Here is a 13,750-nt window from a genome sequence, read left to right as displayed (position 1 = left end):
CCCTGTCTGTCTCCCTCCCTGTCTCCCTCCCTCCCTGTCTCCCTCCCTCCCTGTCTCCCTCCCTGTCTGTCTCCCTCCCTCCCTGTCTGTCTGTCTCCCTCCCTCCCTGTCTGTCTCCCTCCCTCCCTGTCTGTCTCCCTCCCTGTCTGTCTCCCTCCCTGTCTGTCTCCCTCCCTGTCTGTCTCCCTCCCTGTCTGTCTCCCTCCCTCCCTGTCTGTCTGTCTCCCTCCCTGTCTGTCTGTCTCCCTGCCTGACTGTCTGTCTCCCTGCCTGACTGTCTGTCTCCCTCCCTGTCTGTCTCCCTCCCTGTCTGTCTGTCTCCCTCCCTGTCTGTCTGTCTCCCTCCCTCCCTGTCTGTCTCCCTCCCTCCCTGTCTGTCTCCCTCCCTCCCTGTCTGTCTCCCTCCCTCCCTGTCTGTCTCCCTCCCTCCTGTCTGTCTCCCTCCCTGTCTGTCTGTCTCCCTCCCTCCCTGTCTGTCTGTCTCCCTCCCTCCCTGTCTGTCTCCCTCCCTCCCTGTCTGTCTCCCTCCCTGTCTGTCTTTCTCCCTCCCTGTCTGTCTGTCTCCCTCCCTCCCTGTCTCCCTCCCTCCCTCCCTGTCTCCCTCCCTCCCTGTCTCCCTCCCTGTCTGTCTGTCTCCCTCCCTCCCTGTCTGTCTCCCTCCCTCCCTGTCTCCCTCCCTCCCTGTCTCCCTCCCTCCCTGTCTCCCTCCCTCCCTGTCTCCCTCCCTGTCTGTCTCCCTCCCTCCCTGTCTCCCTCCCTCCCTGTCTGTCTGTCTCCCTCCCTGTCTGTCTCCCTCCCTGTCTGTCTGTCTCCCTCCCTGTCTGTCTCCCTCCCTGTCTGTCTCCCTCCCTGTCTGTCTGTCTCCCTGTCTGTCTGTCTCCCTCCCTCCCTGTCTGTCTCCCTCCCTCCCTGTCTGTCTGTCTCCCTCCCTGTCTGTCTCCCTCCCTGTCTGTCTGTCTCCCTCCCTCCCTGTCTCCCTCCCTCCCTCCCTGTCTGTCTGTCTCCCTCCCTCCCTGTCTGTCTGTCTCCCTCCCTGTCTGTCTCCCTCCCTGTCTCCCTCCCTCCCTCCCTCCCTCCCTGTCTGTCTCCCTCCCTCCCTGTCTGTCTCCCTCCCTCCCTGTCTGTCTCCCTCCCTCCCTGTCTGTCTCCCTCCCTCCCTGTCTGTCTGTCTCCCTCCCTCCCTGTCTGTCTGTCTCCCTCCCTGTCTGTCTGTCTCCCTCCCTCCCTGTCTGTCTGTCTCCCTCCCTCCCTGTCTGTCTGTCTCCCTCCCTCCCTCCCTGTCTGTCTGTCTCCCTCCCTCCCTCCCTGTCTGTCTGTCTGTCTCCCTCCCTCCCTGTCTGTCTGTCTCCCTCCCTGTCTGTCTGTCTCCCTCCCTGTCTGTCTGTCTCCCTCCCTGTCTGTCTGTCTCCCTCCCTCCCTCCCTCCCTGTCTCCCTCCCTCCCTCCCTGTCTCCCTCCCTCCCTCCCTCCCTGTCTGTCTGTCTCCCTCCCTGTCTGTCTCCCTCCCTGTCTGTCTGTCTCCCTCCCTGTCTGTCTCCCTCCCTGTCTGTCTCCCTCCCTCCCTGTCTGTCTCCCTCCCTGTCTCCCTCCCTCCCTGTCTCCCTCCCTGTCTCCCTCCCTCCCTCCCTGTCTGTCTCCCTCCCTGTCTGTCTGTCTCCCTCCCTGTCTGTCTGTCTCCCTCCCTGTCTGTCTGTCTCCCTCCCTGTCTGTCTGTCTCCCTCCCTGTCTGTCTGTCTCCCTGCCTGTCTGTCTGTCTCCCTGCCTGTCTGTCTGTCTCCCTGCCTGTCTGTCTGTCTCCCTGCCTGTCTCCCTGCCTGTCTCCCTGCCTGTCTGTCTGTCTCCCTGCCTGTCTGTCTGTCTCCCTGCCTGTCTGTCTGTCTCCCTGCCTGTCTGTCTGTCTCCCTGCCTGTCTGTCTGTCTCCCTGCCTGTCTGTCTGTCTCCCTGCCTGTCTGCCTGTCTGCCTGTCCCTCCCTGTCTGTCTCCCTCCCTGTCTGTCTCCCTCCCTGTCTGTCTGTCTCCCTCCCTGTCTGTCTGTCTCCCTCCCTGTCTGTCTCCCTCCCTCCCTCCCTGTCTCCCTCCCTCCCTGTCTCCCTCCCTCCCTGTCTCCCTCCCTGTCTGTCTGTCTCCCTCCCTGTCTGTCTGTCTCCCTCCCTGTCTCCCTCCCTCCCTCCCTGTCTCCCTCCCTCCCTCCCTGTCTCCCTCCCTCCCTGTCTCCCTCCCTCCCTCCCTGTCTCCCTCCCTCCCTGTCTCCCTCCCTCCCTGTCTCCCTCCCTCCCTGTCTCCCTCCCTCCCTGTCTCCCTCCCTCCCTGTCTCCCTCCCTCCCTCCCTGTCTGTCTCCCTCCCTCCCTGTCTGTCTCCCTCCCTCCCTCCCTGTCTGTCTCCCTCCCTCCCTGTCTCCCTCCCTGTCTCCCTCCCTCCCTCCCTGTCTCCCTCCCTCCCTGTCTCCCTCCCTCCCTGTCTCCCTCCCTCCCTGTCTGTCTCCCTCCCTGTCTGTCTCCCTCCCTGTCTGTCTCCCTCCCTGTCTGTCTCCCTCCCTGTCTGTCTCCCTCCCTGTCTGTCTCCCTCCCTCCCTCCCTGTCTCCCTCCCTCCCTGTCTCCCTCCCTCCCTGTCTCCCTCCCTCCCTGTCTCCCTCCCTGTCTGTCTCCCTCCCTCCCTGTCTGTCTCCCTCCCTCCCTGTCTGTCTCCCTCCCTCCCTGTCTGTCTCCCTCCCTGTCTGTCTCCCTCCCTCCCTGTCTGTCTCCCTCCCTGTCTGTCTGTCTCCCTCCCTGTCTGTCTGTCTCCCTCCCTGTCTGTCTGTCTCCCTCCCTGTCTGTCTGTCTCCCTCCCTGTCTGTCTGTCTCCCTCCCTGTCTGTCTCCCTCCCTGTCTGTCTGTCTCCCTCCCTGTCTGTCTGTCTCCCTCCCTGTCTGTCTGTCTCCCTGCCTGTCTGTCTGTCTCCCTGCCTGTCTGTCTCCCTCCCTCCCTCCCTGTCTCCCTCCCTCCCTCCCTGTCTGTCTCCCTCCCTGTCTGTCTCCCTCCCTCCCTGTCTGTCTCCCTCCCTCCCTGTCTGTCTGTCTCCCTCCCTGTCTCCCTCCCTGTCTGTCTGTCTCCCTGCCTGTCTGTCTGCCTGTCTGTCTGTCTCCCTGCCTGTCTCCCTCCCTGTCTCCCTCCCTGTCTGTCTGTCTCCCTCCCTGTCTCCCTCCCTGTCTGTCTGTCTGCCTCCCTGTCTGTCTGTCTCCCTCCCTGTCTGTCTGTCTCCCTCCCTGTCTGTCTGTCTCCCTCCCTGTCTGTCTCCCTGCCTGTCTGTCTGTCTGTCTCCCTGCCTGTCTGTCTGTCTGTCTCCCTCCCTCCCTGTCTGTCTCCCTCCCTCTCTGTCTGTCTGTCTCCCTGCCTGTCTGTCTCCCTGCCTGTCTGTCTCCCTGCCTGTCTCCCTCCCTGTCTGTCTGTCTCCCTCCCTGTCTGTCTGTCTCCCTCCCTGTCTGTCTCCCTCCCTGTCTGTCTCCCTCCCTGTCTGTCTCCCTCCCTGTCTGTCTGTCTCCCTGCCTGACTGTCTGTCTCCCTGCCTGACTGTCTGTCTCCCTGCCTGACTGTCTGTCTCCCTCCCTGTCTGTCTGTCTCCCTCCCTGCCTGTCTGTCTCCCTCCCTGCCTGTCTGTCTCCCTGCCTGTCTGTCTCCCTGCCTGCCTGTCTGTCTGTCTCCCTGCCTGTCTGTCTGTCTCCCTGCCTGTCTGTCTGTCTCCCTGCCTGTCTCCCTGCCTGTCTGTCTGTCTCCCTGCCTGTCTCCCTGCCTGTCTCCCTGCCTGTCTCCCTGCCTGTCTGTCTCCCTGCCTGTCTGTCTGTCTCCCTGCCTGTCTGTCTGTCTCCCTGCCTGTCTGTCTGTCTCCCTGCCTGTCTGTCTGTCTCCCTGCCTGTCTGTCTGTCTCCCTGCCTGTCTGTCTGTCTCCCTGCCTGTCTGTCTGTCTGTCTCCCTGCCTGTCTGTCTGTCTCCCTGTCTGTCTGTCTGTCTCCCTGCCTGTCTGTCTGTCTGTCTGTCTCCCTGTCTGTCTGTCTGTCTGTCTCCCTGCCTGTCTGTCTGTCTGTCTGTCTCCCTGCCTGTCTGTCTGTCTCCCTGCCTGTCTGCCTGTCTCCCTCCCTGTCTGTCTCCCTCCCTGTCTGTCTGTCTCCCTCCCTGTCTGTCTGTCTCCCTGCCTGTCTGTCTGTCTGTCTGTCTCCCTGTCTGTCTGTCTGTCTGTCTGCCTGTCTGTCTGTCTGTCTCCCTGCCTGTCTGTCTCCCTCCCTGTCTGTCTGTCTCCCTCCCTGTCTGTCTCCCTCCCTGTCTGTCTGTCTCCCTCCCTCCCTGTCTGTCTCCCTGCCTGTCTGTCTCCCTCCCTCCCTCCCTGTCTCCCTCCCTCCCTCCCTCCCTGTCTCCCTCCCTCCCTGTCTCCCTCCCTCCCTGTCTCCCTCCCTCCCTGTCTCCCTCCCTCCCTCCCTGTCTCCCTCCCTCCCTGTCTGTCTCCCTCCCTGTCTGTCTCCCTCCCTCCCTGTCTGTCTCCCTCCCTCCCTGTCTGTCTGTCTCCCTCCCTGTCTGTCTCCCTGCCTGTCTGTCTGCCTGTCTGTCTGTCTCCCTGCCTGTCTCCCTCCCTGTCTCCCTCCCTGTCTGTCTGTCTCCCTCCCTGTCTCCCTCCCTGTCTGTCTGTCTGCCTCCCTGTCTGTCTGTCTCCCTCCCTGTCTGTCTGTCTCCCTCCCTGTCTGTCTGTCTGTCTCCCTGCCTGTCTGTCTGTCTGTCTCCCTCCCTCCCTGTCTGTCTCCCTCCCTCCCTGTCTGTCTCCCTCCCTCTCTGTCTGTCTCCCTCCCTCTCTGTCTGTCTGTCTCCCTGCCTGTCTGTCTGTCTCCCTCCCTCTCTGTCTGTCTGTCTCCCTGCCTGTCTGTCTGTCTGTCTCCCTGCCTGTCTGTCTCCCTCCCTGTCTGTCTGTCTGTCTCCCTCCCTGTCTGTCTGTCTCCCTCCCTGTCTGTCTCCCTCCCTCCCTGTCTGTCTCCCTCCCTGTCTGTCTGTCTCCCTGCCTGACTGTCTGTCTCCCTGCCTGACTGTCTGTCTCCCTGCCTGCCTGTCTGTCTCCCTCCCTGACTGTCTGTCTCCCTCCCTGTCTGTCTGTCTCCCTGCCTGTCTGTCTCCCTGCCTGTCTGTCTGTCTGTCTCCCTGCCTGCCTGTCTGTCTGTCTCCCTGCCTGTCTGTCTGTCTCCCTGCCTGTCTGTCTGTCTCCCTGCCTGTCTGTCTGTCTCCCTGCCTGTCTCCCTGCCTGTCTGTCTGTCTCCCTGCCTGTCTCCCTGCCTGTCTGTCTGTCTGTCTCCCTGTCTGTCTGTCTGTCTCCCTGCCTGTCTGTCTGTCTCCCTGCCTGTCTGTCTGTCTGTCTCCCTGCCTGTCTGTCTGTCTGTCTCCCTGCCTGTCTGTCTGTCTGTCTCCCTGCCTGTCTGTCTGTCTGTCTCCCTGTCTGTCTGTCTGTCTCCCTGCCTGTCTGTCTGTCTGTCTGTCTCCCTGTCTGTCTGTCTGTCTCCCTGCCTGTCTGTCTGTCTGTCTGTCTCCCTGCCTGTCTGTCTGTCTCCCTGCCTGTCTGCCTGTCTGTCTCCCTGCCTGTCTGTCTGTCTCCCTGCCTGTCTGTCTCCCTGCCTGTCTGTCTCCCTGCCTGTCTGTCTGTCTCCCTGCCTGTCTCCCTGCCTGTCTGTCTGTCTCCCTGCCTCCCTGCCTGCCTGTCTGTCTGTCTCCCTGCCTGCCTGTCTGTCTCCCTGCCTGCCTGTCTGTCTCCCTGCCTGCCTGTCTGTCTCCCTGCCTGCCTGTCTGTCTGTCTGTCTCCCTGTCTGTCTGTCTGTCTCCCTGCCTGTCTGTCTGTCTCCCTGCCTGTCTGTCTGTCTCCCTGCCTGTCTGTCTGTCTCCCTGCCTGTCTGTCTGTCTCCCTGCCTGTCTGTCTGTCTCCCTGCCTGTCTGTCTGTCTCCCTGCCTGTCTGTCTGTCTCCCTGTCTGTCTGTCTGTCTCCCTGTCTGTCTGTCTGTCTCCCTGTCTGTCTGTCTGTCTCCCTGTCTGTCTCCCTCCCTGTCTGTCTCCCTCCCTGTCTGTCTCCCTCCCTGTCTGTCTCCCTCCCTGTCTGTCTCCCTCCCTGCCCGTCTCCCTGCCTGCCCGTCTCCCTGCCTGCCCGTCTCCCTGCCTGCCCGTCTCCCTGCCTGCCCGTCTCCCTGCCTGCCCGTCTCCCTGCCTGCCCGTCTCTCCCTGCCCGTCTCTCCCTGCCCGTCTCTCCCTGCCCGTCTCTCCCTGCCCGTCTCTCCCTGCCCGTCTCTCCCTGCCCGTCTCTCCCTGCCCGTCTCTCCCTGCCCGTCTCTCCCTGCCCGTCTCTCCCTGCCCGTCTCTCCCTGTCCGTCTCTCCCTGTCCGTCTCTCCCTGTCCGTCTCTCCCTGTCCGTCTCTCCCTGTCCGTCTCTCCCTGTCCGTCTCTCCCTGTCCGTCTCTCCCTGTCCGTCTCTCCCTGTCCGTCTCTCCCTGTCCGTCTCTCCCTGTCCGTCTCTCCCTGTCCGTCTCTCCCTGTCCGTCTCTCCCTGTCCGTCTCTCCCTGTCCGTCTCTCCCTGTCCGTCTCTCCCTGTCCGTCTCTCCCTGTCCGTCTCTCCCTGTCCGTCTCTCCCTGTCCGTCTCTCCCTGTCCGTCTCTCCCTGTCCGTCTCTCCCTGTCCGTCTCTCCCTGTCCGTCTCTCCCTGTCCGTCTCTCCCTGTCCGTCTCTCCCTGTCCGTCTCTCCCTGTCCGTCTCTCCCTGTCCGTCTCTCTCTGTCTGTAAAAACCAACAATATTACTGAGACCACAGAAGCACAGGTCAGCTTTAACTGTTGATCATAGAAAGCTAAAGCTTTATTATAGTAATCTGAAAAACATTTTTAATATTCCTCAAAATGCTATGATGCAGGCTGAAAGTTTACAAGTGGAACCTTTAACCTCTCCCCGTCAATGCAGGTAACAACCTAAGTATGTAGCTCATCAGCACCTACAGAGGACAATACATGGCCTAATATCAAATGTAAGGAATACTACAGGACATACTCTAACAAACTAGTTTAAACACAAAAACCTGTACATGCACACATACAAGCTGATCAAGCAGAAATAGCCAATCAAAAGTCATATATAGTTCTCTTGAAATCTTTATTTGAAAAATCAAGAATGTAAGCGTATGAACCGACCTATTGTTGGTTCAGAACCTGGGTAGCGCTTGCCGACTGGTGGCTACATTTAGATACCAATCAGCATGGGCTACCCAGGTGCTGAACCAAAAATGGGCCGACTCATAAGCTTACAGTCTCTTGCTTTTTCAAATAAAGAAACCAAGAAAACAAAGAAAAATTGATAATAGGAGTACATTAGAAAGTTGCTTAATATTGCATGCTCTATATGAATCATGAAAGTTTAATTTTGGACTAGACTATCCCTTTAAGCTTGCACAGCATGTAAATATAGCCATATACAAGATACACAACTAGGTTTCATCATTACTTGTAACAATAAGGATACATTTGTCAGCTTGTACACTAAACTGTTACCTCGATGATACGGCTATCTATTCTGCTGTACGGGTGCCAGAGCCCTCGATCATCTCGCCACTGCCAAATTGCTCCATCTGTGTTTTGCGCATTTCCCTTCTTTAACATGGTATCAACTGCAAATATTCCTTCCTTTGGTAAACAGGGCATTAGCTCACTGAAAGCGCACAAACAAGAAAATGAGAAATGTTTAACATGCAACAAACAATATTTTGATGCAGCTCACATATACAAAAGAAAAAAACTAAATTTATCCTTACCAGATAAATTCGTCTTTCCTGGCAGGGAGAGTCCACGACTTCATTCCTTACTGTTTTGAATATCAACACCTGGCCACCAGGAGGAGGCAGAGATACCCCAACCAAAGGCTTAAATATCCCTCCCACTTCCCCAAGTCATTTTGGTCGAGAAAACAAGGAAAAGTAGGAGAAACATTAGGGTATAAAGATGTCAGAAAAAAAAATTAAAGGGGAGCTGCCGAAAAAAATAAATCTTACGGGCGGGGTAGTGGACTCTCCCTGCCAGGAAAGACAGGAATTTATCTGGTAAGTATAAATTTAGTATTCTTTCCAAAGGCAAGGAGAGTCCATGATTTAATTCCTTACTGTTGGGAATCAATACCCAAGCTCCAGAGGACACTGAATGAATAAACGGGAGGGCAAATAAAAAAGGAAAAGGCGGACCCTAATCTGAGGGCACCACAGCCTGCAACACCTTTCTCCAAAAAGCTGCTTCAGCCGAAGCAAACACATCAAATTTGTAAAACTTAGAAAAAGTATGTAAGGACCACCAGGTAGCCGCCTTACAAATCTGATCCATAAAGGTTTCGTTCTTAAAAACCCAGGAAGAAGCAACTGCCCTAGTGGAATGAGCCCTTATCCTCTCAGCAGGCTGCTGTCCCGCTTTCTCATAAGTTAAGCGGATGATCCTCCTCAACCACGAAGATAAGGAAGTCGCAGTGGCCTTATGGCCCTTGCGTCTACCCGCATAAAGATGAAGATAGTCTGAACTCCTTAGCAGCCTGAAGGCACAAACAACATCCCGATTGTGGAGCAAACGTTCCTTTGAGAAAGAAAGGAAGAAGGATTGGGACAAAAGGAAGGAACAATCTCTTGATTGATGTTACGATCTGACACCACCTTAGGAAGGAACCCTAACTTAGTAGGTAAAACCGCCTTATCGGCATGGAAAACAAGGTAAGGGGGATCACACTGTAAAAAAGACATCTCAGAGACTCTGCGAGGTTAGGCATTGGCCAACAAAAACAAAACTTTCCAAGATAACAGATTAATATCTACAGCATGCATGGGTTCAAACAGAGCCTGCTGCAAAACACGAAGAACAAGATTGAGGCTTCAAGGCAGAGCAACAGGTCTGATTCTAGTCAGAGCCTTAAAAGGCTGCACATCCGGAAAGATCACAATCTCTTGTGCAGTAAAACCGATAGGGCTGAGATCTGCCCCTTCAGAGAGCTGGCAGATAGACCCTTCTCCAATCCATCTTGGAGAAACGATAAGTCTGGCAACTTTCACTTTGTGCCATGAAAAACTGCGTTCCTCACACCAGTGCAGGTTAGTCCGCCACACCTTATGGTAGATGCGCCGAGTAACCGGCTACGAGCCTGAATCAAAGTGTCTATGAGACTATCAGAGAATTCTCTTTTGGATAAGACTAAACATTCAATTTCCACAGAGTCAGCCTCAGAGAATCTAGATTTTGATGTAGCAAAGGATACTGAATTAGAAGGTTCTTACAATAAGGTAACCTCCACAGTGGAGACAAGGACACACTCACCAGATCTGCGAACCAGGTCCTTCGAGACCAGGACGGTGCAATAAGAATCACCGGGGCCTGCTCCTGCTTGATGCGAGTCACTACACAAGAAAGAAGAGTGAATAGAGGAAGAAGAGCCAATGGAGGAAAAATATGAGTCTGAACCTCCATGGAAACGCTAGAGCGTCTACTAATTCTGCTTGAGGATCTCTCGATCTCGACCCATACTTGGGTAGTTTGGCATTGAGACGAGAAGCCATGAGATTGATCTCTGGCATCCCCCATCTGCGACAAATCTCTTAACAACTCGGGTGGAGGGATCATTCCCCTGGGTGAAAGGATTGTCTGCTGAGGAAGTCCGCTTCCCAGTTCTCCACTCCCGGGATGTGGATCGATGACAGAATGCAGTTGTGGGCTTCTGCCCATTCTTAAATTTGAGACACCTCCCTCATAGCTAAGGAACTTCTTGTTCCTCCCTGATGGTTGATGTAAGCGACTGGAGTTTTATTGTCTGATAGAAATCTGATATACAGGGCCGAAAATATTTGGGGCCATGCCTTTTAGCGCATTGAAAATCGCCCGAAGTTCCAGGATATTGATCGGAAGGGTGGATTCTTCCAGAGTCCACAACCCCTGAGCCTTCCTGGAACCTCAAACAGCTCTCCAGCCTGAGAGAGACTGGCATCCGCAGTCACAATCACCAAAGGCCTTAAAGGGAGACTGAACCCAAATTTTTTCTTTTGTGATTCAGATAGTGCATGTTATTTTAAGCAACTTTCTAAATTACTCCTATTATCAAATTTCCTTTGTTCTCTTGCTATCTTTATTTGAAAAAGAAGGCATCTAAGCTTTTTTTTTTTTTAATTCAGTACTCTGGACAGCACTTTTTTTATTGGTGGATAAGCAAGAACCACCCAGGTTGATCACCAAAAATGGGCCGGCATCTAAACTTACATTCTTGCATTTTCATAATAGGAGTAAATTAGAAAGTTGCTTAAAATGTAATGCTCTATCTGAATCACAAAATAAAAAAAATTGGGTTCAGTGTCCATTTAAGGAGGTCTGGAGGGCAAGACACACTGCAACCAGCTTGCAACGTCTCTGATCTGTTAGAAAGAATTTCATGGATACTGAGTCTGACTGTACCCAGAAAAACCACCCTGGTACTGAGAGTTAGAGAACTCTTTTCCTGATTTATCCTCCACCCATGTCCCGAAAAAGAAATTTTGAATGTTCCCTTGCCAAACGAAAAATGGAGCCTGTATCAAGATATCGTCCAGGTATGGCACTGCTGCAATACTCTGAGTTCTGGCCACAGCTAGAAGAGCACCCAGAATCTTTGTAAATATTCTGAGAGCAGTAGCTAAGCCAAACGGATGTGCTATGAACGGGAAATGCTGATCCAGATAGGCAAACCTCAGAAACTGAAAATGATCCTTGTGGATCAGAACATGAAGGTATGCATCCTTCAGATCGATAGTAGTCATGAATTGTCCATCCTGAATCAGAGGAAAGATCACACTGATAGTCTATATCTTGAAGAAAGGAAATTTGTTGACACACTTCAAGTCCAGAATTGGACGAAAAGATCCCTTCCTTTTTGGGAACCACGAAGAGGTTAGAATAAAACCCTAGTCCTCTTTCTGATACAGGTACCAGGATGATTACTCCCAAGGAGAATAGATCCCTGTACGTAATCTAAAAAGGCAATCCTCTTCTCTGATTTTGTAGACAGTCTGGAGAGGAGGAACCTGCCCCTGGGTGGATGAGATTTGATTTCTATCATGTATCCTTGAGGTACAACCTCAAACACCCAAGGATCCTAAACATCCTGAAACTAGACGTCTGAGAAAAAAACGACAGTCTGCTCGCTCCCTACTCGACCCGATCCCGGATCGGGGCTGCCCCTTCATGCAGATTTGATATCTGCTGGCTTCTTGGTCTTTTTGGACTTGTTCCAGGACTGAGCAGGCTTCCAAGTACCCTTGGGCTGCAAGACCTTGGAGGATGATTGAGTTCTTAGGGACTTCTCAAATTTTCGTTCCTTTCATTGGACGACTGCCGTCCCTTAGGTCTGTTCTTCTTGTCCTGTGGTAGGAAAGCACCTTTCCCCCCCAGTAACCGTAGAAATGATGGAGTCCAGACTTGATCCAAATAAAATGTTCCCCATGAATAGTAATTAAAGGAGTATGGATTTAGAGACCATATCCGCAGACCAAGACTTCAAACAGAGAACCCTGCGAGCTAGGACTGCAAAACCTGAAGCCTTAGCATTCAAACTGACAATCTGTATATTTGCATCACAGATAAAGGAGATCGCTTTCCTTTAAGCCTTAATCCTATCCTGAATATCCACAAGGGGAGATTCCAACTCAATAAAGTTCTGACAGAGTCACAACAATAGGTGGCTGCCGCTGCTGCAGGCTAGAACAAAGAACCCATATGTTGAAACATTCTTCTCAAATAACTTTCCAACTTCTTATCCATAGGTTCCCTAAATGAAGAACTATCTTCTAGAGGGATAGTAGTACGCTTGGTGAGCGTCAAAATGGCTCCATCCACCTTAGGGATGGAGCCTCACAGTCCAGCTGAGAACCAGGAAATGGAAATTTCTTAAAAGTTGAAGAAAGGGAAAAACAAAATGTATGCTTACCTGATAAAAAAAAAATTCCCCAAAGTAATTTTTATTGTAAAATAAACTTGCTAATAACAGCATGTTCATCAATTTCTTCTACAGTCATAGGTTTAACAATATTTTCTCAGTAAGCACAATATAGGTGTCTACATGGACAGTTAAAAAACAAAACAAAAGTATGCTATACATATAGAAAGTCTCCATAATTTAGGAGATCATACAGGATGAACAACAGTTATCAACATAACTAAAATGTAGAGATTTATTATTACCTGATAAATTTATTTATTTCCAGATATGGTGAGTCCATGGCTTAAGCAATTACTGTTGGGAATATCACTCCTGGCCAGCAGGAAGAGGCAAAGAGCACCACAGTTAAACTGTTAAGTATCACTCGCTTACCCACAACCCTCATTCGACCGAAGGGAAATGGAGAAAAATGAGTAACAAGGTGTAGGGGTGCCTGAGGTTATATTCAAAAGAACAACCGTCTTAAAATAAAGGGTGGGGCCGTGGACTCACCATATCCAGAAAGAAATACATTTATCAGGTAAGCATACATTTTGTTTTTCTTTTTAAGATATGGTGAGTCCACAGCTTGAGTAACTACTGTTGGGAACCAATACCTAAGCTAGAGAACACGGATAAATAAGGGCGGATAAATAGGGAGCGACAAGACAGGCAGTCCTTAACAGAAGGCACCACCGCTTGAAGAACCTCCCAAAACAAGCCTCAGCCGAGGCAAAAGAATAAAATTTGTAAAAAGTATGTAGAAGACCAAGTTGCAGTCTTGCAAATTTGTTTCACATTAGCTTCATTATTGAAAGCCCAGCAGTCTCATAAGTCAAACGAATTATAGTTCATAACCAAAAAGAAAGAGTAGTAGCAGAAGCTTTCTGACCTTTACGTTTCCCAGAGATTTAAGAGCGCGTACAACATTCAAATTGTGTAACAAACATTCTTTGGCAGGAGGATTCGGACACAGAGAGGGAACAACAATTTCCTGATTGATATTTCTATCAGAAATAACCTTGGGAAGGAAACTTAACTTAGTACGAAGAATCGCCTTATCGGCATGAAAAATAAGATAAGGGGAATCACACTGCAGAGCTGAGAGTTCCGAGACTCGTCGAGCAGAAGAGATAGCAACAAGAAACAAAACCTTCCAAGATAACAACTTAATGTCTATGGAATGCAACGGCTCAAACGGAGTCAGCTGTAAAACTTTAAGAACAATGTTAAGGCTCCAACAGACTTAAAGACAGGCCTGATTTTGACCAAGGCCTGACAAAAAGATTGCACATTTGGCACATGCGCCAAACGTTTATGTAGTAAAACTGATAAAGTAGAAATCTGACCCTTCAGGGGACTGACTGAAAATCCCTTCTACAGGCCTTCCTGAAGAAAAGATATAATTCTAAGAATTCTAATTCTACTCCAAGAGTAGCCCTTGGATTCACACCAATAAAGATATTTACACCATATCTTATGGTAAATCTTTCCAGAAACAGGCTTGCAAGCCTGAATCATGGTCTCAATGACCGACTCAGAATAACCATGCTAAGACAGAATTAAGCGGTCAATCTCCAAGCAGTCAGCTTAAGAGAAACGAGATTTGGATGAAGGAAGGGACCCTGAATCAGGAGGTCCTTCCTCAAAGGTAGTCTCCAAGGTGGGAGAGAAGACATATCCACTAGTTCTGCAAAAAAGATCCTGCGAGGCCACGCAGGGCTATTAGAATCACTGACGCCCTCTCCTGTTTGATACAAGCAATGACCTGTGGAAGGAGAGCAAACAGAGGAAACAGGTATG

At 52.1% G+C, this 13,750-nt stretch overlaps 1 protein-coding gene across 9 annotated transcripts in view; it reads right to left on the bottom strand.

Annotated features, from left to right (window-relative positions):
- The window catches only part of TRIP12 (thyroid hormone receptor interactor 12), a 1,052,161-nt gene that overhangs the window by 514,265 nt on the left and 524,146 nt on the right, over positions 1-13,750 (bottom strand). For all 9 annotated transcript variants that reach the window (XM_053709826.1, XM_053709829.1, XM_053709830.1 and 6 more), the window contains one exon: positions 7,531-7,687. In XM_053709826.1, coding sequence (XP_053565801.1) covers positions 7,531-7,687 — 157 coding nt within the window. The remainder of the gene's footprint in view (positions 1-7,530; positions 7,688-13,750) is intronic.

This window comes from Bombina bombina, chromosome 4 (assembly GCF_027579735.1).
Source record: "Bombina bombina isolate aBomBom1 chromosome 4, aBomBom1.pri, whole genome shotgun sequence".
Classification (NCBI taxonomy): Eukaryota; Metazoa; Chordata; class Amphibia; order Anura; family Bombinatoridae; genus Bombina; species Bombina bombina.
This window is presented reverse-complemented; position numbering and strand designations above follow the sequence as displayed.